The sequence below is a fragment of the Schistocerca piceifrons genome, chromosome 3 (genome assembly GCF_021461385.2).
Source record: "Schistocerca piceifrons isolate TAMUIC-IGC-003096 chromosome 3, iqSchPice1.1, whole genome shotgun sequence".
Lineage (NCBI taxonomy): Eukaryota > Metazoa > Arthropoda > Insecta > Orthoptera > Acrididae > Schistocerca > Schistocerca piceifrons.
The window spans coordinates 640,287,258-640,314,260 of record NC_060140.1 but is presented as its reverse complement, the minus strand read 5'-3'; the positions used below and the strand labels follow the sequence as shown (position 1 = coordinate 640,314,260).

Here is a 27,003-nt window from a genome sequence, read left to right as displayed (position 1 = left end):
TGAAAGAACATCCAGCGTCTCGTAGCCATTTTACACGACAGCATTTAAACTCAGTGAGATGTTAATAATGGTGTCTTTGTCGTCTTATAGGCATTCTGAACTAACACCAGCTCACACATCCACTATCAACGGTAACTAACGCTCACGACCGTTACAGCTTGTATTTAAAGCAAACCTTACTTGCATCCTCATATTGGCGCTACCACCGGCACTCTTATCCGACTGGCGCGAAGTTTGAGTAGACATCATCTTTCAAATGTAAAAGCACGCCTATCAACTTTTGTTCTTGTCGCCCACCACTTCCTTGGTGTTACTTTTTTGTCAGTGTAGTTATACTCGTTTTTTGTTTCAGAAACTGCTAAAAATACTCATTTCCTGCCCGGGTACGGCTATCATCTTGCAAAAAAAGCTGTCTCTTATTCAACTGATAGCTTAAATATACTGTACCTCGCCGGAATGATTAATGTGTCACCTGTTCTTTTACGTACTACGTGTGAATTACGTCCAGTGTACACTCACGCTTGAATTCAGCCATTGTATCATAAGGTATCAATTTTAACCATCGGTAGACGAATTTGTGTTGGAAATAAGCTACAGAATATTATATGGTGGTTAGCTATTCCAATTACTACATCTGAATGAAACACACACACACACACACACACACACACACACACACACACACAAAACGGGTATTTTAACTGTTGCATTAACAAAACTATGCGATAGATACTAGACTTGTACTTTTCCGCAATGTAAAAAGACAAAAAAGCTTGAAATTTGGAAATTTGATAATTTAAAAATATTCATTTGTATCACCGTTATGTAAATATACTCATTACCAGTTTAATTCCACAGCAAATTGAGCTGTTGAGGATATCGCCTGCCATTCTGTGCAAACCAGTATGAGGGGCATCCAAAAGCGCACTTACCGTTGTGTCACGTATTATGGTTTCCTTCCGTTCTATTCACGTGTGGCTCGCGGAGAGATTACTCAATATTGGTTCTTAAAGCTGGAAGTAGGCTTCAGTGGGGTGCTATATGTTTATGTCCAAATGTCCGTCAGTTTACATTTGTCAACATCTCTTACCGAGCGAGGTGGCGTAGTGGTTAGCACACTAGACTCGCATTCGGGAGGATGGCGGTTCAATCCCGCGTCCGGCCATCCTGATTTAGGTTTTCCGTGATTTTCCCTAAATCGCTTCAGGCAAATGCCGGTATGGTTGCTTTGAAAGAGCACGGCGGACTTCCTTCGCTATCCGTCCCTAATCAGATGAGACCGATGACCTCGCAGTTTGGTCTCCTCCCTCAAACCAACCCAATTCAACTCAACAACTCTTGACATTCACCGGTACGTCAAACAAATATGAGACCATACGTACTGCCCTTATTTGTATACTTGCAAAAAAATGGTTCAAATGGCTCTGAGCACTATGGGACTCAACTGCTGAGGTCATTAGTCCCCTAGAACTTAGAACTAGTTAAACCTAACTAACCTAAGGACATCACAAACATCCATGCCCGAGGCAGGATTCGAACCTGCGACCGTAGCGGTCTTGCGGTTCCAGACTGCAGCGCCTTTAACCGCACGGCCACTTCGGCCGGCTGTATACTTGCAGAATCCCGTGTTAGTCTCAATGCTTGCTATTCCTAATGCTGGACACGGTTCAGATTGTCTTGAATCTGGCACCACAGATCAACAGCAAGGCAACTATAGAGGTACTGCCTAAGGGTTTAAATTGTTTAGTGGCTCCCATATCCATACCAACTGAAGACATCACACAGTTCGTCAAAATATTTCCCCATGACTGCCTCTTGTAGAAGGAGAGCGGATCCACCAAGAAAGAATTAGTGTGTTACTTCATGCAGTGCTACCAAAGTAGAATATATCGCGTGAAGACAGAGTCGCCCTAAAATGTCGCCGGAATAACAATGATATTGCAACCTTAAAGATGGAGGAGGGAAACACGATAGCAATAATGGACGCAGCAAGTAAGAATCCAAAACCAGTGTAGTGGTGGTTTTAGAATCGATGTTGAAAGCTCGAGTGACACCGGGAGTATATGAAGTACCAAAGGTAAGTACGTGAATAATGCTGCCGTCTTAGACCGATAGTCAGTGGCATCGACTCGCCTATGTACCATCTGGTGAAAAATCGGATCCGGAAGTTACGCCGCCTGGTTCGCCATAAGGAGTCATATTTTGTCAGCGGCTGTACACAATTCACCAAACCTTAATGGTAGCAGTAAGTCCAAGCTACGGATCTAATGGTCAGCTTTGACGTAAAATGTTTACTAACGTGGCTGTAGGTGAGACCATCAACACAATATGCCGGCCGCTGTGGTCGAGCGATTCTAGGCGCTTCAGTCTGGAACCACGCGGCTGCTACGGTCGCAGGTTCGAATCCTGCCTCGGGCATGGATGTGTGTGATCTCCTTAGGTTAGTTAGGTTTAAGTAGTTCTAAGTTCTAGGGGATTGATGACCTCAGATGTTAAGTCCCATAGTGCTTAGAGCCATTTGAACCATCAACACCATGCAGAAGCGAAGACGGCCACAATTTTGCAACTCAATGCAGTTGCGCATGTCGTCTACATATTCTACGAGCAGACTGACAAAGTGTTCGCGTTTTTCTCCTGTACCAGCTGAAATGTTCAAGGAAGCTTTGGAAGAAGCAGCATTAAGTTCCGCGCCGCTGCACCCATGTTGCTGGCTTAGTTTCGTGAACTACACGGTCGTAATGTGACATATGGAAAAGCAGAGATTACACAAGTCCCATCACCACTTCAACAGCTTACATAAAAACATACAATTCACTGTAGAAATTTAGAATAATACTACGATTGTTTTCCTTGAAATGTACCGAACAAGTAGCACCAAAGTACGAGGGACGTCCAGTAAGTAACGCAACATATTTTCTTGTCGTCCACTTTCCAATGAAAAAATGGGAAATTTGCTGTGGGACATCGGGGAATAGTCCTGCTTCAGCTCCTATAGTTTCACGAAGTTCAGATACGTGCCGGTGCTATACTTAGCCTTCGATTTGGCGTCTAAAACGGAGTGGTCACTGAATTTCTTTTGGCGGAAAACCAGAGAATCGGAGATTCGCAGAATGTCTACGGAGGTCTGGCATTGAACATAATCACGGTGCGCCACAGGGCGAGACCAGTGTCATATTACCAACAACGTAGCGCCAACCTGTTCGACTCCCGCATTGCGCATGGCAGCACACAGCTGTGATTTCTGCAATATTGGAACGTGCGGACACTCTCATTCGAGGTGATCTACAATCACAAACAAACGTCTCACTGCTAGCTAGATGTCACTGTCGATAGTGCTGACGTACTCGTTCACCTGTTGGGTACTCAAAGGTGTGTACCCGATGGGTTCTTCGTTGCCTAACAGAAGACCATAAACAGCAACGAAGGACTATCTGTAAGAAATTGTTTTGCTTGTTATGAGGCTGATCGTCACAATTTTCCGTCAAACATTGTCACAGGTGACGAAACAAGGATTTATCACTTCCAACCGAAAAGAAATCGGCTATCCACGGAGTGGCGCCACCCCCTCTCTCCTCCAAACAGAAATTTCAGAGCCTCACCCTCAGCCGGTAAAACCATGGCGACGGTCTTCTGCAACACTGGATGGGTTGTTATGTTCGATGCCCTCCCTCACGGTGCGACAATCAGCTCTGAAGTGTACTGTGCCACCCTCAGGAAACTGAAGAAACAACTTCGGCGTGTTCATCGCTAAGTTACTGCAGACCAACTTCTTTTTTTCACCACGACGACACAAGGCATCACACAATCCTGCGCACCCGACTGGAGTTCACGAAACTTCATTGGACTGTTCTTCTTCATCCACTCCGCATACCCTATCTCCCACCTTCCGACTTCCGTCTGTTTGGACGAATGATGGCTGCACTACGCGGGAAGCAGTACGTTGATGGGGAGGTTATTGCTACAGCAAGACTATGGGTCCGACGTCGACCACTAGAGGGTACCATTCTGGTATGCAGGTCCTCCCAGTAAGGTGTCGTAAGGCCGTCGCAATGAACCGAAACTATGTTGAAAAATAGGGCTTTGTAGCCAAAAGAGTGGGAGATAATATTGTGTATTGGAAACGAATAAAATCAACCTGCTTTCAGAAAAAAAGTGTGTTGCATTACTTATTGATCGCTTCTCGTACGAACAAAGCATACTCGTACAGATAACTGACCCACACCAGCTAGTCCAGTCGACGAAGAAAAATTACGGAAAAACAGGTGTGTAGTCGCAAATTTCTGCACAGTGGTAGGAGGGGGCGTCATGAACAACATACCAAAAACCTTACCAGCGGGGTGTGAACGTGGGGGCGTTTCAAGATCACTTTTTTATTTTTTTCTTGAATAACTCGAAAAGCACGACTTCTAGAAAAAATGTTTATTAGTGTGAAATAAAACTAAAGTACATGGCTTGGATAAAAAGTAATGGCAACAAGGTAATAATTCATGCTAGACGTTACTGACAGAGGTTCATCGTATGTCATGCCCTCATTGTAATCGTCCTGCACCTCTATCTCATTGCCCCACATTGATGGAAGGCGTCCTACACCGTCAGCGCGTCCATCTCTGTCGATGTTTCGCAAGGGCCGCCCTATGGCACCGATTACGTCTCCTCTTGTGTTGTTGCCGCGCGGGATTAGCCGAGCGGTCTGAGGGCGCAGAAGTCACGGACTGTGCGGCTGGTCCCGGCGGAGGTTCGAGTCCTATCTCGGGCATGGGTGTGTGTGTTTGTCCTTAGGATAATAGAGGTTAAGTAATGTGTAAGCTTAGGGACTGATGACCTTAGCAGTTAAGCCGGATAAGATTTCACACACATTTGAACATTTTTTCTCTTGTGTTGTTGCACGTGCCACTATGAGCTTCCTTTATTTTGGCGATCACGTCGTAATCGCATAGACTCAAATCAGATGAACACGGTGGATGTTCCAGTATCTCCATCCCACGCACGGTGTGTGTGTGTGTGTGTGTGTGTGTGTGTGTGGTGGGGGGGCGGGGGGGGGGGGGGAGGTGACCGAGACTACGGTGAACGTCCGTCAATGAAGTCTGGTATCAAATATAAGTGTTGTCACTACTTTTTATCCAACGCTTGTAAATATGCTATAAATAAGGTCCTGTTTATTTTTCTTTCTAAGACTAATAGCTTCTGCGTTGCAGGGGAAGGAAAAATTATAGGTTATTGAAAATAGTGTTTTAATTGTATAGAATTAGTGTTTAAGGTTAAACGAAGACATTTAGGAACAAATGTTACAGTTGTGTACCACGTCGCATTGCAGTAGAACCCGTATTAAGGGATAAATTTTGTGTCTGAAAGGCTAGAGTGAGGGGGGGAGGCTAGAATTGGGAGGCAAGGTAAGCCACCAGATTGTATTCATGTAATTACCACCTTCTATGTCCTCAAACTGAAGAGCGAGCAGGTGATATGCCACACTATCTACCCCACTACCTCATTAGAAACAACTATAGGGTGTTTCACAAAACTGTACCTACTGTCAGCAGCGCACCTTATAAATCAGTGACAACGCAGTGCATTGGGAGTGTTTAGTTTTCACAAAGTGCATTAGCACTACAATGAATACGGTTAACAGTTATTAACAATACTAATGTAACACATGCATATGGACAGAATACTATATGTAAATCTCTGCACACGATTGTGCACTAAGGGGGAACCTGATTTATGGTCCTCCTGTATAGCATTTGTAGCACTCTTCCGGAAAAGGCACCTTTACCCGTCATGAGCGCTGCTCTCTTTCCAAACTGGAAAGCACGACAGATCTGTTTCTCTGTTTAGCCATCCTGCTTGTACCCAGCCTTAAAATGATCCAGCTATTGTGTCAAGCTTTCGGCGTCTGAAATGGCAAAAGCTCTCCTTGTAAGCGTCCGCAGGGCCCGCGTGCACTGGGAGGACGGATGACAATTCAATGCAGCTCGATTCGTTGGCTTTTGATAAACACTGTATCCCAGTGTCCCACCACGCTTGCTCTAATCCAAGACATCTAGAAACGGAAGCTTTTCATTCTTTTCAATCTGCATCATTAACTTAATGCTGGTATGAAGGCAATTAAAATTCTGTAGGAAACGGTTATGACCGTCTCTTACGAATGGCCAAACCATGAACGTATCGTCAACGTACCTCCTAAAACAGTAGGTTTTAAAAACACGTTCCTCAGTGCCGTGTCTTCAAAATCTTCCATACATAAATTGGCGACTGTTGGGGATAACTGGCTCCTCACAGCCACTCCGTTAGTTTCTCATCGAATAAAAAATACGTCGGCGTCAACACATGGCGACAAAGTTTAGTCTTTTTCTCGTCCAGTTTTGCTTGAATTAACTGCAAGGGTTCTTCAAGAGGAACCCGGATAAAAAGCGACACTACATCAAAGCTGACGAGAAAAACCGAGGGATCAATACAGAAAGAGTTTAATCGCTGTATAAAAACCATAGATTTGTCGATTTCGCCACTTTCCACCACTGGATCGCTGTAAACTGGGGTCAGGGGATGTATTCTACTCTTTTGTCTGATCTCCTTTTACCCGGCGTAGTGCAGCAGTTCCAAGTGATATGGACTCAAAAAGCTGTTGGACGTCCCGTGCAGAAATATTGAGCCATTCTACCTCTGTAGCCTTCTATTGCGAAACTGTTGCCAGTGCAGGATTTTATGCATGAACTGGCCTCTCGATTATGTCCCATATATGTCCTATTTGATTCACGTCGGACGATATTGGTGGTGAAATCATTCGTTCGAACTGTCCAGAATGTTCTGCCAACCAATTACGAACAGTTGTAGCACGGTCACATGGCGCAGTGTCATTCATAAAATGTCCGTCGTTGTTTGGGAACATGAAGTCCATGAATGGCTGCAAATGGTCTCCCAAGTAGTCGAACATAACCATTTCCAGCCAATGATCGGTTCAGTTGGACAGAAGACCTAGCCCATTCCATGTAAATACAGCCCACACCATTATGGAGCCACCACTAGATTGCACAGTGCGTTGTTGACAACTTGGGTCCATGGCTTCTTGGGGTCTGCGCCACCCTCCAACTCTATCATCAGCTCTTACCAAATGACATAGGGTCTCATCTGATCAGGCCACGGTTTTCAAGTCGCGTAGGGTTCAAGCGATAGGATCACGAGCCCAGGAGAATGTTTCAGGCGATGCCATGCTCTTAGCAAAGGCATTCGTGTCGGCCGTCTGCTGCCATACCCCATTAAAGCCAAGTTTCGCCGCATTGTCCTAACGGATACTTTCGTCGTACGTCTCACATTGATATCTGCGGTTACTAAACGCTGTATTGCTTGTCTGTTAGCACTGACAACTCTACGCAAACCTCACTTCTCTCGAACGTTTAGTGAAGGTCGTCGGCCACTATGTTGCTTGTGTTGAGAGGTAATGCCTGAAATTTGGTATTCCTAAATGGTATTTCCTAAATGAAGTGTCCCATGCATCTAGCTCCAGCTACCATTTCGCATTCAAAGTCTATTAATTCCCGGAAACCTTTTCACATGAATCACATTACTATAAATGACAGCTCCGTGCATGCAACGCCCTTTTGTACTTTGTGTAGGGATTAGTACCGCCATATGTACATGTGCAAATCACTATTCAAGGACTATTGGCACCTCGGTGTACATGCTCACTTGGGCTAGAGAGCACTTACAATTAATACTTATGCACGTGCTGTTGGTCTTCCGTGGAGTACAGAGGAGCCGCCGCTCACAGTCTGATTTCAGTTCCGGCAGGTTCGTGCAACAGCTTAGTCACCTGAAGAATGCGGCCAGGTAGACTGCGGGAATATTGTGTCAAGATGATCTCATGATCCGGCTGAAGATCCGAGAGGGGTATTATTGTTCATTTTTTTTGAATGATGTTTTATTTGTACTAAACTTTCTTATAAAATCATAATATTTACTTCAGTCTTTTCTGCGAAGAAAGTTATTTTTATGCGGAGGTGAGGGAGGAGGACGCAGCTTCAACAATTTCGCCTGGGGCGCTCAATCACCTCGTCACGGCTCTGCATGGTTCTCAGGAAGCCTGCTATCACGCCTCGATTACGTACAAGATGTGTGAGGAAAGTTATGGGACTGGTTTTTTTGTCTAACAAAGATTTTTTTTTTCAAACAACAGTACTGTGCCTTTCAAAGTAATTCCCTTCGGCAATTACGCTCCGGCGGAGTCGTTGCTTCCAGTCTTAGTGGCCGCTCTAAAAGGCTTCAACTCGTACGACCTTAAACATGTCGACTACATTCTTTTGGATGTTCCCCAGAGTCCCATAACGATGTCCTTTTAACGTATTTTCCAATTTCGGGTTGTGGACAAACAGGAAGCTTTTGAGGTCAAAACTTCCTCGATGCAAGTGGCCGTGTGACATAGGGCGTTGTCATGATGCAGCAGCATCCAGTTGTCTGCAATGTCAAGTGTTACTCGATTCACCCTTTTCCTGAGCCTTTCAAGGACGTCAAGGACTTGGGTCAAAATTTGGTGTATGGTGAATGTTTTTGAATTTAACACGTCACCTGTCACCCTTATGATATCACAATACCAAGCACACGTTCGACGTTTTCGTCGGTTTTTGCAGTTTAAGATCTCCGTAAGCGAGGTCCATCATCAACGCGTTCTCGGCCTTCCAAAAGCAATTTGTGCCAGCGGAAAACTTTTGTTCTTGGTATGAAATGTTCCCCATAGGCCTGTTTCAACTTTTCGAAGGTCACAGCCGCGGGTTCTCCAAGACAACTTGGTGGCCTAACGTTAGTCTAAATTCCACTGTTCCATTTTCGTAACGCACAGCAAAAAATACAATTTCACTGATGGCGCTGTCAGATTTCCCGTAATAGCTGCACGGAGCTGAAATCGGGACTGAGCATCTGGCAGAAAATCCAGAGAGATTCTGGTCGTATCTAGAGTACACCAGCGGAAAGACACAATGCCTTCACTGCACGATAACGGTCTTGAGGTTACTGATGACAGCGCCTCTAAAGCAGAGTAACCAAATACAGTTTTCCGAAATTCGTTTACGAAAGAAGACGAAGAAAATATTCCACAACAACTGCCAATATGAACAACTGCCAATATGAGTAACTTAAAAGTAGATGACCTCGATGGGGCAAAGCAGCTTAAATCACTTAATAAATGCAAGGCCTCCGTCCTGATTGTATACCAGTCAGGTGCCTGTCAGTGTATGCTGATACAATAGCTCCATATTTAGCAATCATTTACAACCGACCGTTCGTTGAAACACCCATACCTAAATAGCAGAAAGTTGCAAACGTCACACCAATACCTAAGAAAGGAAATAGGAGTAACCCGCTGAGTTACAGACCCATATCGCCAACGTCAATTTGCAGTACGATTTTGGAACAAACACTAATAGCGAAGACATTATGACCACTGCCCACCCCGTCGCTCGTGACGCGGTAACAAAAGTACGTAAACGGAGCAGACATGAAGGCCACTACGGGGGATCACTCTAGTGAAGACATGGGCTGCAAATGTGTAATTCCATTTTATAAGCGACTTTGACAAAGAGCAAATTATTATTACGCACAGCCTGTGAACTAGTATCTCGAAAGCGGTGAAGCTGGTCGTATGTTCACGGGCGATTGTCGTGAGCAGCAATGGGGAGAGGTAGGACAGTGAAACTACCACTAGGCTCTAAATGGTTGGACGTCCACGGCTCTTCACAGAACGTGGGGTTAGGAGGCTTGTCTGCTCTGTAAAGTAGAACGGGTGGTGATGTATGGCATCTCTGCCGAAAGAGTGCAATGCTGGTGCACGTACAAGTGTTTCGGAGCACGCCGTACATTGTCCATTGTTTAACATGGAGCTCCACAGCAGACCACCCCAAAATGTTCACATGTTGACCGAACGATATCGTCAGTTACCATTACAGTGGGCACAGGACCGTCGGGATTAAACCGTCGTTCAATGGAAACGTATCAGTTCTTCAGTGGACCACAGTTTTGCTACATTATTTAGATGGTCATCTCTGCAAACGCCGTCATGGAGGTGAACGGCCGTTCGAAACGTACAGCGCGCCACGGACGCAGGCTGATGAGAGCAGTATTATTCTATGAGAGACATTCTCCTCCGCTTGCGTGGCACCTATGGTGGTAAGAAAGATACGCTGACAGTTGCGAACCACCCGCATCCCTTCATGCTTGATGTCTTCACCGACGGCGATGTCATCTTCCAGCTGTGTGATTATCCTTGTGTCGAAGCTAGAACCATGATACAGTGGTTTGAAGAGCTTCATATTGAACTCACGTTGATGTCTCAGAAATCAAAACAGCCTGATGTAAATCCTACGGAATCCATCTGGGTCTCTATCGAGCGCCATCACCGCGTACGCTAATCAGCGGGCCATTATTTACGCAAATTACGTGACCTATGCGTAGACATCGAACACCACGTACCTCCACAAATCTACCAACAAACTGTCGGATCCCTGATACGCAGAATCAGCGATGTATTTCGTTCCGAAGACGGACAGCCAAGCTATTAAGCAGTTGGTCATAATGTTTTGATTCATCAGTGTATATGTGTTCGAACATTTTGAGTTATATCGAAGTAAACGATTTGTAGACAAGCAGTCTACACGAGTTCAGGAAATGTCGGTCTTGTCGAACACGGTTCTCTCTTCGTTCTCACAAAGTAATGAGTGCTGGTGATAGCGGATGTCAAATTGACTCCATATTTTTAGATTTGCAGAAGGCCTTTGACATTGTACTTCACAAGCGACTTCTAATCAAAATACGTACCTAAGGACTATTGTCTCAGTTCTGCAGCTGGTTTGCTGATTTCATGCCAGAAAGGTCACACTTCGTATTAACTGACCCAAAGTCAACGATTAAAGTAATGTCTGGCTTTTCCTAAGAAATTGTTATAGGCCCTGTGCTGTTCCCGATGTACATAAACGACTTAGGAGACAATTTGAGCTGCGTTCTCAGATTGTTTGGAGATGATTCTGTCATTTACCATCTTATAAAGTCGTCAAACGAAAACAAATGGATAAACGATTTAGACAAGATATATGTATGGTGCGAAAAGTGGTAATTGACTATAAATAATGAAAACTGTGAAGTCATCCACATGAGTACCTAAAGGAATCCGCTAAGTTTCGATTTCACAATAAATAACTCAAATCAAAAGACTGCCCTTTGACCAAATACTTGAGACTACAATTACGGATAGCCTAAATTGGAACGATTACATAGATAATGTTGTGGAGAAAGCAAACCACTACGATTTATTGGCAGAACACTGAGAAAATGCAATAAGTTTACTAAAGAGACTGCTGACACTGGGCTTGTACATACTCTTCTGAAATTTTGCTGCGCAGTGAGGGATTCACATTAGACAGGAGCAACGGAGGACATCGGAAAAGTGCAAAGAAGGGCAGTTTGTTTTTTACTATCGCGGATTAGATGAAAGAGACCCACGGATATGATACACGAATTGGGATGGCAATCATTGAAACAAACGCGTTTTTCCGTTGCGTCAGAAACTTCTCATTAAATTTCAGACACCAACTTTTTTATGAGATTGCGAAAATATTTTGTTGGTGTTCACCATCATAGGGAGGAAAGATCATTATAATAAAATATGACAAATCAGAATTCTTACGGAAAGATGTTAGTGTTCATTTTTCCCCTGCGCTGTTATAGAGCGGAACGATAGAGAAATAGCTTGAATCTCGTTGGATGAACCCTCTACCAGGCACTAAATTGCGAATTGTAGAGTAATCATGTAAACGCAGACGTTTATGTAGAGGAAGCGATGAACTCACCGGTGTACACAAGTAGAACAACACAGGGTTGCCAGATCTTCCGCCCTGTTGTCAGTCTCATTACTTTTCTCATGCGCCTCGTATGACATTAGTAACTGATTGCACTGCTAACTACAGGGTGATTACAAATGATCCATCGGGTTTTGGATGAATATGTTTAAAAATGTATTTCTTACAAAATAGTCTTGTATGCATTGTATGAAAAAGTACATTTTCAAGCTTTTACACATCATTACAGATGCTTTATGTGATCTCCTCGTGTTACACGACACACCTGTGTACGGTAGCGAGGCTCAGCCCATAGACTCACCCCTTACATTTTGGAACATGTCCGCGTCGATGTTCGCCAGCGCAGCAGTAATGTTATTCTGGAGTTCAGCCAATGTTGTCGGAGGAAGTGGTACGTACACACTGTCTTTACGTATCCCCAAAGCAAAAAAATCACAAATTGTAAGGTCGGCAGATCCTGGGGGCCACCTGAAGAGTGCTGAATCATCCTGGGCACATCACCCATTCCACCTGTTTGGAAGTTCCTTGTTCAGATGGCGACGCACTCCTCTATGCCCATGCGGTGAATCTCTGTCTTGTAGGATTATGAAGCGTGTGTTATCAGCTATCAATCTCAGAAACAGTGTTTAAGTACGTCGTACCCGTCGCAATTTTCCCAGGAAAAAAGTTGGGCCCATAAACGTTGCTACATGACACAGTATAGAGGACATTCGCCTTTGGAGAATCTCTTTCAGTCTCCACTGTAACACTGGGATTTTCCGTGCCCCATATGCGGTCGTTGTGACGATTCACTTTGCCGTTTAGATGGAACGTCGCCGCATCACTGAACACGGGTTGGCGGGGAAAATCGTCATCTTCCAGTGGCTCCTGGACGCGTTCGCAAAATTAGCGTCTGATGGTACGCAACTTGTGGGTTTCTATGGGCAAAGAAGTAACACATCTCGGACGCTCTCCACTGTTTCCTCCACCGCAAGTGGCAGCCGGAACTTTTTCCTCTACAGAGGCATCCTGTGTCCTTGAACTGTCGAGGCCACGCAAAATGCTTTGGTGCGTTGACGACTGTGTGTTGCACTGTCTTCAGAACGTGTGCTGCATGGTAGTGACGGATTCTGTCTTCTCATATTGCAACACACAAAATGCTTTCTGTCGATTAGTCGCCTTTTAACTGTTATCCCCCTGTCGCCTGGGGAGTCAAAATGGAGCCTGCAGTAACGTAAACAAAACATTTCAGTATGTTATATTGATTGGTTATTACTACAAATGAGTGGGCATTATTTATTAGAAGCTATAGAACATGCAAATCCGATGTATGTTTCGTAATCAACCTGTATTCGCTGTGTTGTTGTCAACGAGCAGTGGTGCCTTTCGTCATCGCCCGAACAGGAGGTGGTAGACGAAGACTCGCGCGCCGACTCGTGCTGGGCGACCTCGTCGGCGGACTGCGGGAACTCTAGCAGGGACCCGGACGACGTGGAGATCGTGATCGAGCAGGCGCCGTGCGTCAAGCAGCAGGTGAAGGACCCGTTTGACGAGGACGAAAGCGAGTGCGAGGACGACGAAAGCTGCAGCAGCCAGCCGCAGTCGCCGACCCCGACGCCGCAGGTAGCGCTGACGATGCCGCCGGCCACGCCGCCCCCGGCGCCCAGCCAGCCGACGCCGACGCCGCCCCCGCAGAAGAAGCCGCGCCACGCGCCCAAACCTCCGCCGCAGCCGCTTCTGCAGGCGCCGTCGACGTCGGGCACCTGCCCCCGGCAGCAGTCGCAGCCGCCAGCAGAGCAGCAGCCGCGGGTCAGCCAGAGCCAGCCGCCGCCGCCCCCGCCACCGCCGCCGCCGCCGCCGAGGCACGCCGACCCGCCGCGGCCACTGCCGGGGTAAGCACTCCGCGGGGCTCGCAGTCCAAAGTCGCGACGTAAAAACACTAAACACCCTGGTTCTCCTCCTTCAACTATCGGATTTATTACTTTGGATACTAGAGTTTAAGCATTAATTACAAGCCAGCCAAAAGCGAGAAAAATTCCCTGAGATCTGGAAGGTAGCCAATGAAGTAATTATTAAAAAAGGACCTGATAAAGACCCAGCTGAAGCTAAGTCTTACAGACCAATTTGCTTATTAGACATTTTTGAGAAATTATTCGAGAAATGGCTAGCTGACAGACTGACCGCACACTGAGTGCTGTGCGGGATGAGCAGCAGGCAGTTCGGCTTCCGGCCGGGGCGATCGGCAACTGATGCAATCTCTCTGGCGTTCGAGGTCTGTGACTCTACCCCGTACAAGTACGTTGTTGACACCATGGTTGACATCTGTGGCGCCTTTGACAACCCGTGGTGGCCTTCGCTCTTCTCGTGCTTGCGGGAGAATGAGTGTCCTTGGCTGCTATATGGTTGGCTGAGGAGCTATTGTGAGGGTCGGAAGGTCTGGCTATCATCCCCCAGTGGTAAAGTTGGAAAAACCTTAACTAAGGGATGTCCCCAGGGTTCTGCTTTAGGTCCCCTATTTTGGAATATCCACATGGAACCACTTCTAGACAGTTTGCAACAGAGTGAAGAGGTGCTAGAGGTGATAGCCTACGCAGATGACCTCCTCCTGCTGGTTGGCGGCAGGAGCCGCGAAGACATAGAACCCAAAATAGAAAAGGCCATGGCGAAATTGCATCTATGGTGGAGTAATACTAAAATGTCAATTTAACCAACCAAATCAACATACCTATTGCTGAAAGGACAGCTAGTAAGAAATCCCACAGTGAAAATTGCGGGCTCACAAGTTCTCAGACGACACGAAACTCGCTACTTGGGAGTTATCATCGATGAAAGGTGGAACTTCGTGAAGCACATTGAATCCGTAACCCAAAGAACATTACACGTACTCAGTATTCTCAACTCCATAGGACATAAAAGATTTCACCTCCCCCCCCCCACCTAATAAAATTGTACTATAACAGTATACTAACTTCAATAGTGGGTTACGGTTCGGGACTCTGGGTACACAGGCTCACAAGAGTGGTGCCTGCCATGACAGTGAGAAGAGTACAAAGGAACATGCTGTTAAGATCTGTGGGGGGCTTATAGAACATCTCCAGGTGGTGCCCTATTAGTGAAAATGGGGCTCTGTCCCCTGGATATTAAAATTCGAGAGCAAGCAGCATGGTACTGGGCTAAGAAAGGGAACGACATGAAAATATAAAATATTCTGGGAGTTCAGGCTAGGGACAAGGGAGAGATAAGGAGAAGGGGTGAGGACTTATGGCAGGAATCATGGGAAATGGATGAATCTGGCAGAAGAACCGTCAGACTCTTGCCAAATGTTAAAGAAAGGTTAGGCATGAGATACTTCGAAGCAACCCGGGATCTAATTCATTTTTTCACTGGTCATGGGCTCTACCCGACATATCTATGCCGGTTTGGGAAAAGGGCTGCACCTGAGTGTGACTGTGGCACATCGGAGGGTACTCCCGACCATGTGGTTTACGAGTGCCCCCTTTTCGATGATGTAGCAGTGACATTAAGACAACAACTACCAAACAATAACACATACGACCTACTAAGACACGAACAGACTTTTGAAACTTTGAATAACCTGGCAAATGATGTGTCACGTAAAGTTCTGACTGCATACCTGAGGGACTTTCGCGATTAGAACCAACTACTGAACGTGTCCTAGTACCCTAATCCTGAACCGCCTGTGCGTGGACAGGTCGACTTGTTAGTTGGAATCCGCCACGTGCAGGGCTAGGGGGACTGGGGCACACGTATTCACGATTATGACAGCACCGGATATGACGTAGGTTAGTTAGTCGTTAGTAGGGTTAGAAGTAGATACTAAAATAGGAACCTTCAGCGACTAGTAGTTTTGGCCTGCTCAGTGTCAGGGGCACGCTCATCGGGATTAGCTCGATGAGCAAGGACTTCTAGTAGGTTTATATCTATACTGACACATCTGTAGCGCTGCAGGTAGTTAGGATTACTAACAAGTAGGTAGTTTTAACAAAATCGTAATTTTACCCATTAACCTGCACTGCTGACACTGTCTGCAATTTTTAAATTAACTGTAATAACTGCAAATAACATATAACGTTGTATTAATATTAGGACCCACTAATCATTAAGGTGGTGGGTTATTTTGTATAATTATTATGTATTGCAATAAAGATTTTAAAAAAAGCCAGCCAAAAAGCCTCTCGCGAAATAAGTAATCCGAATATTTTTTTTTTGTTTTATTCTGCGTTAGGCTGTATGGAGCAGTTTGGTTTTAAGGTTCAACCTTTTTTTTTTATTTTAGATTATAGTAAGGACTGCCTGGTTTTTGGCATTTTCGCTACAAACCACTTGCTTCAAAACTGTAGAGCTTGAAATTTGTTTGTCCAATGTTAATGAAATTTTTATATGTTACAGTCACGTAGTGGAAATCCCAAGTTACAGTTCGATCACCCAAACAGAAGTTCTTAAGATTTTTCTAAAGTAACTATATCTCATCTGAGGATAAACATGTAATGAAAGCGTTGGTTTGTTTTGCATGTCTCCTATAACCACCGTGACTGTACCATGTGGTACGGATTTTATAAACAGTGATACTTAAGACCGTTTTTTTTAGTGCTGGTCCGTTAGATTAACAGTAGGCGCAGTGGCGGAATCACGTGCTATGTTGACAGTCACAGGCAAACCGTCTTCCAACAGCCCAGAGGTTCGCGACAACGACACACTCATTTTCAAAGCCGTTTACGCTGTTAATCGCGAGGTCATTATAAAATCCGTATTACACTGTACCGTCAGAGTGGTTGTAGCTTCATATATCCACAAAATACGCCTTCAAAACAAAACCACGCTTTTTATTACGTGTTTATCGTGGGCTGAGAAAAAGTTACCTAAGAAAAATCGTAAGAACTCTTTTGTGGGCCACTGAAAAAGTCTGTAACCTAAGATTCCCACTGCCCATAAAGGCCCCTATAGCATATTAAAATTCAATTAACATCAAACAAATACATTTCAAGCTATATATTTTTGAAGCGAGCAGTACGTAAGGAAGAAACCGAGAACGAGACAATCCCTGCTACAATATAAAACAAAAAAGTGTACGAGTGTATTGAACGCTAAAATCAAATCACACCACTTAGCTTAAAGTTGAACTAAACAAGAAAAATATTGGTATAACTCATGTTGCTATAGGCCTGTTTGTTTGCTTGTAATTAAAGCTTAAACTCGAGTCTCCATAATAAAAAAGTCCGACAGTAGTCTCAACGGACTGGTCGCTCCCTTAAAGAAGTACACCAGTCGGTTTCTAGCTCTTTAGATGCTTGAGTCAAGAGACTTCAAAAGAAAAAAAAAAATACAGGGTGATTTAAAAAGAAAGAACAGACTTCGGTTGTTTACTACAGACAAACTATGAGATACAGAAACACATTACACACATCACTAGATAGAGGAAAATTGAAAGTTTTATATTCGTACAAACACTATACTGTAAACTCAATGTGAGCACCATGCATTGCTCGACAAACTTCGAAATGGCAGACTACTGATAAGAGTCCACACAGATTAACATGACCGCTAGATGCGCAGTCAGCATAGGATGAGTGGGGAGAAAGATAGTGGTGGGGCTTACCGGCAGGTGCTGTACGGGAAATGCTGAGAGCTGGAGGGGGAAGTGCCGTGCCGATTCAAGAGCGCCACACACGAATGACGGACCGCAGCGATCTGTTGCTTGTGACATCGCCTGCAATCGTTCGCTCGCCTCAACACCCCACACATGAGCGATTTGCCAAGCAATTTATGAGCATCGCTGTGTCATGACGTTCTGCTATGGAAAATGGACTGCTATTTTTAACAGCGGTTGCAGTTAATTTTCATACCTTCATGAATTTAAAATAAACGCAACTTATAATTATAATATATTATAAATAACGACAATTAATTATAAATTGGAATTATTTAACTTGTTTTGAACAACTTTTCTTGGTAACTATAGATTACTTTACATCTAAATCTACATCTACATGATTACTCTGCTATTCACAATGAAGTGCCTGGCAGAGGGTTCAGTGAAACACCTTCATGCTGTCTCTCTACCGTTCCACTCTCGAACGGTACGCGGGAAAAACGAGACTTATATTTTTCCGTGCGGGCCCTGATTTCTCTTATTTTATCGTGATGGTCATTTCTCTCTATGTAGGTGGGTGCCGACAGAATGTTTTCGCAATCGGAGGAGAAAACTGGTGATAGAAATTTCATGAGAAGATCCCGTCGCAACGAAAAACGCCTTTGTTTTAATGATTGCCACTCCAGTTCACGTCAGTCCCACCAGATGCGGATCCCACACCGCACAGCAGTACTCCAGAATAGGGCGGACAAGCGTAGTTTAAGCAGTCTCTTTGATAGACCTGTTGCACCTTATAAGTGTTCTGCCAATGAATCGCAGTCTTTGGTTTGCTCTGCCCACAATTTTATCTATGTGATCGTTCCAATTTAGGCTATTTGTAATTGTAATCTCTAAGTATTTAGTTGAATTTACAGCCCTCAGATTTGTGTGACTTATCGCGTAATCGAAATTTAGCTGATTTCTTTTAGTACTCACGTGAATAACTTCGCACTTCTCTTTTTTTAGGGTCAATTGCCACTTTTCACACCATACAGATATCTTTTCTAAATCATTTTGCAAGTCGCTTTGATCATCTGATGACTTTACAAGACGGCAAATGACTGCATCATTGGCAAACAATCTAAGACGGCTACTCAGATTGTCTCCTATGTCATTAATATAGATCAGGAACAATAGGGGGCCTATAACACTTCCTTGGGGAACGCCGGATATTATTTCTGTTTTACTCGATGACTTTCCGTCTATTACTACGAACCTTTCTGACAGGATATCACAAATCCAGTCGCACAACTGAGGCGATACTCCGTAGGCACACAGTTTAATTAGAAGACGCTTTAGGCGAATGGTATCGAAAGCCTTCTGGAAATCTAAAAATATGGACTCAATTTGACATCCCCTGTCGATAGCTCTGATTACTTCATGAGTACAAAGAGCTAGTTGTGTTTTACAAGAACGATATTTTCTGAATCCGTGCTGACCATATGTCAATAAATCGTTTGCTTCGAGGTACTTCATAATGTTCGAATACCGTATATGTTCTAAAACCCTACTGCAAATCGACGTTAGTGATATAGGCCTGTAATTCAGCGGATTACTCATACTTTCCTTTTTGGGTATTGGTGTGACTTGAGCAATTTTTCAGTCTTTAGGTACCTATCTTTCTGTGAGCGAGTGGTTGTATGTAATTGCTAAATATGGAGCTATTTTATCAGCATACTCGAACCTGACTGGTATACAATCTGTACCGGAGGCCTTGCCTTTATTAAGTAATTTAAGCTGCTTTGTTACACCGAGAATATCTACTTCTATGTTTCTCATCTTGGCAGTTGTTCTTGATTGGAATTCAGGAATATTTACTTTGTCTTCTTTGGTGAAGGAGTTTCGGAAAACTGTGTTTAATAACTCTGCTTTAGTGGCACTGTCATCAGTGACTTCACCTTTTGTTCTCGAGCAGAGAAGGTATTGGTTACGTCCTGCCACTGGTGTGCTTTATGTATGACCAGAATCTCTTTGGGTTTTCTGCCAGATTTCGAGACAGAATTTCGTTGTGGAAATTATTAAAAGCAACTCGCATTGAAGTACGCGCTATATTTCTAACTTCTGTAAAACTTTGCCAAGCTTGGGGATTTTGTGCTCTTTTAAATTTGGCATGCTTTTTTCGTTGCTTCTGCAACAACGATCTGACCCGTTTTGTGTACCATGGGGGATCAGTACCATCACTTATTACTTTATGTGGTATACTGTATATCTCTCAATTGCTGTTGATCTCTTTGAAAACATTCCACAACTTTTCTACACTTACATGATCAGATCGGAAGGAGTGAAGATTGTCTCTTAAAAAGGCGTTAAGAGAATTTTTATCAGCTCTTTTAAATAGATATACTTCGCGTTTCTTTTTGTTGGTTGTAGGTGTTACGGTATTCAGCCTATCAACAACTGCCTTGTGGTTGCTAAAAGGTCAAGTATGCTTCGAGTTGGCTCGTGAACTAATTGTTCAAAATAATTTTCTGAGATAGCATTCAGTACAATTTCGGATTATGTTTTATGCCTGCTGCCGGCTTTAAACGTATAATTTTTCCAGCATATCGAGGGTAGATTGAAGTCACCACCGACTATAATTGTATGAGCGGGGTACTTATTTGAAATGAGACTCAAGTGTTCTTTGAACTGTTCAGCAAGTATGTCTTCTGAGTTGGGGGGAGGGGGGGGGTTTGGTTGGTAAAACGATCCAATTAATAGTTTAGTCCGATTGTCAGGTATAACCTCTACCCATACTATTTCACATGCACTATCTACTTCAATTTCGCTACAAGGCAAACTACCTCTGACAGCAATAAATACTCCACCACCAACTGTATTTAATCTATCCTTTCTGAACACTGTTAGATCGTTTGAAAAAATTTTGGCTGAACTTATTTCCGGCTTTAGCCAGCTCTCTGTACCTACAACTATTTGAGCTTCAGTGTTTTTTTTCAGGGCTTCAAGCTCTGGTTCTTTCCCAACACAGCTACGACAATTTACAACTACAATACCAATCGTTTCTACAACTACCTTAATGTGTTTTACCTCCCCGCTTTCTGACGGACGCCCCTTCTGTGGTTCCCTTTACAGACTGTATTACATTTTTTACTGGCAACAGATGTATTGTGTACGTATTTCCAGCGTGCTAAAACAATTCGTTTTACGATTATTAATTCTCAATTCGCTTTTTATTCGTTGGTCTTATAAAATTTAACTTATTTATAAAATCTATCGACCTTTCTGTAGAGATGTTGTTAATTGCAGCACTATTGATTTCTTTAACTCTTCTTATAAATCGTATAAAGGAGAGTTAGATCATATGAAATTACTTGAGTTAACTGTGTAGTGTTACCCTGAACATTTAAATTTAAATGTCCTCTGAACATCACGGTAGTTACGTACGTCATTCTGTTTGGAAGTTAAAAATTTTAATAATGCATACAAATATTTTATAAATAATTACAAAATGTTTATCACTGCAAAATCGGTTGGCGTATTTTTTCTTAAAGGAAATGCCAATTCGGCTTCCACTTCACTTCTCACGTAGTTTGTGGTCCCTGTATGACGATAAATTCTAACATAAATTTCTTCGCCAATGCAGGCGAAGTAAGGGAAACAAAACTGAACAACCAGATTTGGTAACTAGAGACGTGGGTCCCATATTGCCACACACCACTGGTAACCTGCCAGGCAGTCATATTGCAAGCACAAATCTTGTGCATTCCATCAGATTGCCTGCAATTTCCATGCTACCAGCGATCAGCGACCGATCGCTGCGATTTGCCCACATAAGTGCGATATACGAAGAGATCGGTCGCCCATACGACGGACTGCTGCGGTCTCTCACTCATTTGTGGGGCCCTTAAAACTGAAACCTACACTCACATTTTTTTCTAAATATTAGATGGAGCTCCTCCACAGACACACTTGCATGGTGACCATTCAAAAATATTTGTCACCTCTGCTTTGGTTAGTATCTAAAAAGAATTCCTCACAAAATCCGGCGATTTATTTTCGCCTTGCTTGTTAAACATTTCTAATTTTCAGAGAAGCGTCATGAGTGGCGAATTTTGAGTATAGCCTACACCAGGGCTTCCCAACCTTTTCAGCTGGCGGACCCCTTCTTCAGTCGAAAATCCATGGCGGAACCCTAGTCAGTCAAGAGCACAGTAACTCTAAATTTCAGAGCGAAACCCATGGGAACTGAAAGCTACTTAATGCAAGTGCCATGTTCCCAATGACCCCCCCCCTCCTCCCTCCCCCCCCCCCCTCTCCCCGAAGTATCAATAGTCTTTGGTTTAAAGATGAATGAAAACAACTTTAAATTAACGATCCAATTTGAATTCCCACTGTATCCAGACAATTACTAGTGGATTTAGTCCCTTTGTTCAATACACTATAGCCTGATTAAAATTACTTGGTAATTGACATTTCACACATTGGAGCTGCCTCCAAGAGCAATCAATGTCACGTCCAAACTATTCGCTGTTGACAAGCTGCCGCTTGTGGTCTGTTCACTTCCACTGTTTGGCTACTGTTGTGTAAGGAGCATGCATATTTAGTAACAGTCGTGTGTGTGTGTGTGTGTGTTTTGTGTGTGGTTTTCCGTGAAATCCGAAAAAAATTGTTCAAATGTATGTAAAGTCTATGGGACTTAACTGTTGAGGTCATCAGTTCCTAGTCTTACACACTATTAACCTAAGTTTAACTTCCGCGAGGGACAACACACACACACACACACACACACACACACACACACACACACACACACACACATTCCCGAGGGAGGACTCGATCCTCCGGGGGGAGCGGCCTCGCAATCCACGACATGACGCCTTGACTGCGCGGCCATTCCGCGCGGCTGTGAAGAAAAGAGGCAGACCCATGATTCGGGATACAAACACATAACGAAAGAAAAGAGGCCAAGGAATTGCCTTTAAAGGACTATTGTGACATCTGATGTGCAATGTGTGGGAATACATTCACCCAGTTACATGCGTTTACAAAACCGGATTTCGTAAGCCGATTTCCCAGTTCCGCTTTTGGTTGGGCAGGTAAACACTTCAAAATCGATTCTGGAAATCTGCTTTTACAAAGCCGTTTTCCAGTTCCACAATCAGTTTTCGTGCCCATGTAAACAGCTTGGAAAGTCTAGCTATTTTTACGTCTTTGCGTATCTACTGAACGGCAGCTGTCAGTCCACAGCCGGCAGCTAGCAGGCGGCGTTGCAACAGTGTACTGTCAGTTGGTAGCTGGCAACTGGCAGCCGGCGTGGCAACAGTTTAGCCACAGCTGACAACTTCAACTACTACTTGGACACTATATCGTGGCAGTCAGCCTCGACTGTAAACAAATTAGGAAAACAAACAAACAAACTCTCTTATTTCTATATAAGAAGACAAAGCATTTCACAGAACGTAAGACTTTTTTCTCAAAGGAAACAATCCTGGCAGAGGAGGATTACCTTTTACAAGGTGGCACGTGAAAAGTCCTCATTTGTTTACGCTCGCAGCCAGTTGCCACAATATAGTGTCAAAGTAATAACAAGAGGACGGAATATATTATAAAGATAAGAAATTAGCTTTAGAGATCCTTTTAATTTTCGTGACAAAAATATCAATGCCAACAGAATTCAATTAATAATTATTTTGTAAATGATAGAAGACAGAAACAAAATTCCTACAGAGTTATAGTTCAGGTACGTTCACTGAGCATCTACGAAGAAAAATGCCTTCTTCTTCACTATAGATGAGTCTGTAGGAATAATAATGGAATCCTAATGTGATGGTTGAGGGTGCTTCGGCTGACACAATTTTGAAAAGTTGTGTTCAATTCTTGACAACTGGAGACAGATATCTGGTTCCGCATCTAGACAGCTTCGGTACTTAGTTTTGTGGGCAGTATAGATCGAGTATCCAGATTCACATATGTATGTTGTGGCAAACGGAAGAAGTACACGTTTTGCCTTTTCAACAAGGGGGTAGTATTTCTTGTTATCCAACCGGATCCAAAAGTGTGAGTAACCGTCAATGTCAAAACTTGATTTCAAGGTAGGGTCTGTGGCAATTTCTATCAACAACTCATATTCATTTGATGATAGAATGTTCGGCTTTTGGCCGAGCGGTTCTAGGCGCTTCAGTCTGGAACCACGCGACCGCTACAGTCGCAGGTTCGAATCCTGCCTTGGGCATGGATGTGTGTGATGTCCTTAGGTTAGTTAGGTTTAAGTAGTTCTAAGTTCTATGGGACTGATGACCTCAGATGTTAGGTTTAAGTAGTTCTAAGTTCTATGGGACTGATGACCTCAGATGTTAAGTCCCTTAGTGCTCAGAGCCATTTGAACCAATTTCTGTTCGGCTTTTTGGAAACAGTGGATGGGTTGACCACCCATTCGTATTTCTGCAGCTTCTCATCTTCAGCTGTTGGGAAATAATGCTCCAACAATGACATCAAGCTTCGGAGATGTTCCAGGATTTTATGAAACAAATTCTTCCCAAGCGCCAGTGTTTTGTTTTTCAAAAACTCCATGACAAGAGGAAAACACTCGACCTCCCCCTCCTCGACACTCTCTGCCCAAAAGCTGATTTTCCTCTTGAATGCTCGAACTTTGTCAATAGCAGTGACCTTTGTTTCACTTTGCCCTTACACTGAAATATGCGTTAGTTCATTTTGGAGAAAACAGCTGACAAATAGGCAAGTATACACTGCCAATTTTCGTCATTAATAAGGTCTGCTAATTTGGTGTTACGCTCCAAAAGGAAAGCTAAGACTTCCAATCTTACTTCGTACAACCCAAAGAGAGCATTCCCATGTGAGAGCCACCTCACTTCCGTGTGGAGAAGTAGGAAACGATGAAGGCTTTCTATATCTTCACACAGTATTGTGAAAAGTCTTGACTTCTATGGCCTTGATTTTATGTAGTTAATGATTTGAATGAATTCGTCTAAAACTTTCTTGAGCGAAACAGGCATTTGTTTCGTAACTAAAGCGTATCTGTGGAGAGCACAATGACCAGTGCTGCAGTTCTTGGCGTTTTCTTTTATTTTCGTTATTTCTCCAACTGTAGGACCCGTCATAGCTTTAGCACCATCTGTGCACACATCTATGCGATTAGACCATGAAACTTCGTTAGTTCTTAAAAAATCATCCAATAGACGGAATATTTCAGCACCTGTTGTGTTGGCAGGTAGTTGTCTTCACAATAAGAGGTCCTCCTCAAAATATCCAGAATATTAACAACGGGCAAAAGCCAATAAAATCGCTAATCCTGCAACATCAGTGGATTCATCTATCTGCAGAGAAAATGAATTGTATTAGATGAGAGAAACAAGAGTGTCTTTCACGTCATTTGACATGTCAACAGTGCATCTCTTGACAGTATTGTTTGATAATGGCACCGAAGATACAAGCTTTACTGCCTTTTCGTCTAGCATGCAAGAAACAGTATCATTAACACAAGGCTTTTTGAGATTTTCCGCATGAGCTTTGCCCTGTTTTTGCCACTCGATAACTAACCAAGAAGGAAGCTTTTAATGAATTTTCATTAACTGTTTTTGCATGAGGTTTCATGCAATGCTGAGAAGCAGCTAGTTCAGCACACTTACTTTTGAAAAAATCGATGTCTTTAGCCTGAAAATCCGAGTGAGTGCCTTCAAAATGACGGCGCAATTTAACTGGAATCATTGAACTGTTCGGAAGGACTAGCGCACAAATTACACACTGAGCTTTACCCTCCTTTCTCTCCATAAAGCCCATTTCTACAGGGTGTTTCAAAAATGACCGGTATATTTGAAACGGCAATAAAAACTAAACGAGCAGCGATAGAAATACACCGTTTGTTGCAATATGCTTGGGACAACAGTACATTTTCAGGCAGACAAACTTTCGAAATTACAGTAGTTACAATTTTCAACAACAGATGGCGCTGCGGTCTGGGAAACTCTATAGTACGATATTTTCCACATATCCACCATGCGTAGCAATAATATGGCTTAGTCTCTGAATGAAATTACCCGAAACCTTTGACAACCTGTCTGGCGGAATGGCTTCACATGCAGATGAGATGTACTGCTTCAGCTGTTCAATTGTTTCTGGATTCTGGCGGTACACCTGGTCTTTCAAGTGTCCCCACAGAAAGAAGTTACAGGGGTTCATGTCTGGCGAATAGGGAGGCCAATCCACGCCGCCTCCTGTATGTTTCGGATAGCCCAAAGCAATCACACGATCATCGAAATATTCATTCAGGAAATTAAAGACGTCGGCCGTGCGATGTGGCCGGGCACCATCTTGCATAAACCACGAGGTGTTCGCAGTGTCGTCTAAGGCAGTTTGTACCGCCACAAATTCATGAAGAATGTCCAGATAGCGTGATGCAGTAATCGTTTCGGATCTGAAAAATGGGCCAATGATTCTTTTGGAAGAAATGGCGGCCCAGACCAGTACTTTTTGAGGATGCAGGGACGATGGGACTGCAACATAGGGCTTTTCGGTTCTCCATATGCGCCAGTTCTGTTTATTGACGAAGCCGTCCAGGTAAAAATAAGCTTCGTCAGTAAACCAAATGCTGCCCACATGCATATCGCCGTCATCAATCCTGTGCACTATATCGTTTGCGAATTTGTCTCGTGCAGCAATGGTAGCGGCGCTGAGGGGTTGCCGCGTTTGAATTTTGTATGGATAGAGGTGTAAACTCTGGCGCATGAGGCGATACATGGACGTTGGCGTCATTTGGACCGCAGCTGCAACACGGCGAACGGAAACCCGAGGCCGCTGTTGGATCACCTGCTGCACTAGCTGCGCGTTGCCCTCTGTGGTTGCCGTACGCGGTCGCCCTACCTTTCCAGCACGTTCATCCGTCACGTTCCCAGTCCGTTGACATTTTTCAAACAGATCCTTTATTGTATCGCTTTTCGGTCCTTTGGTTACATTAAACCTCCGTTGAAAACTTCGTCTTGTTTGCAACAACACTGTGTTCTAGGCGGTGGAATTCCAACACCAGAAAAATCCTCTGTTCTAAGGAATAAACCATGTTGTCTACAGCACACTTGCACGTTGTGAACAGCACACGCTTACAGCAGAAAGACGACGTACAGAATGGCGCACCCACAGACTGCGTTGTCGTCTATATCGTTCACATCACTTGCAGCGCCATCTGTTGTTGAAAATTGTAACTACTGTAATTTCGAAAGTTTGTCCGCCTGAAAATGTACTGTTGTCCCAAGCATATTGCAACAAACGGTGTATTTCTATCGCTGCTCGTTTAGTTTTTATTGCCGTTTCAAATATACCGGTCATTTTTGAAACGCCCTGTAAATAGCTTTCGTTGTACTTATGCTACTTGGTTATTTCTCTTCCACAGGATATTGCAACCAATGGAGTACTTGCAGCGTTTTCACATAATAAATCCGGCAGTGGAGCTTCTTGTGATTGGTCTTCCTTTAGTCGCCCTCCCTTCTCATTCATTTCAACTGGAAACTTCCCTTCTTCAATGATCCTGACTTCAGCCAACGATCCATATTAGAAGTAATAAACTGGTCAAAAATTGACTTGTGAAATAGG

At 43.8% G+C, this 27,003-nt stretch overlaps 1 protein-coding gene across 1 annotated transcript in view; it reads left to right on the top strand.

Annotated features, from left to right (window-relative positions):
- The window catches only part of LOC124788915 (pollen-specific leucine-rich repeat extensin-like protein 1), a 179,575-nt gene that overhangs the window by 123,318 nt on the left and 29,254 nt on the right, over positions 1-27,003 (top strand). The window contains exon 3 of the mRNA XM_047256198.1: positions 13,191-13,705. Coding sequence (XP_047112154.1) covers positions 13,191-13,705 — 515 coding nt within the window. The remainder of the gene's footprint in view (positions 1-13,190; positions 13,706-27,003) is intronic.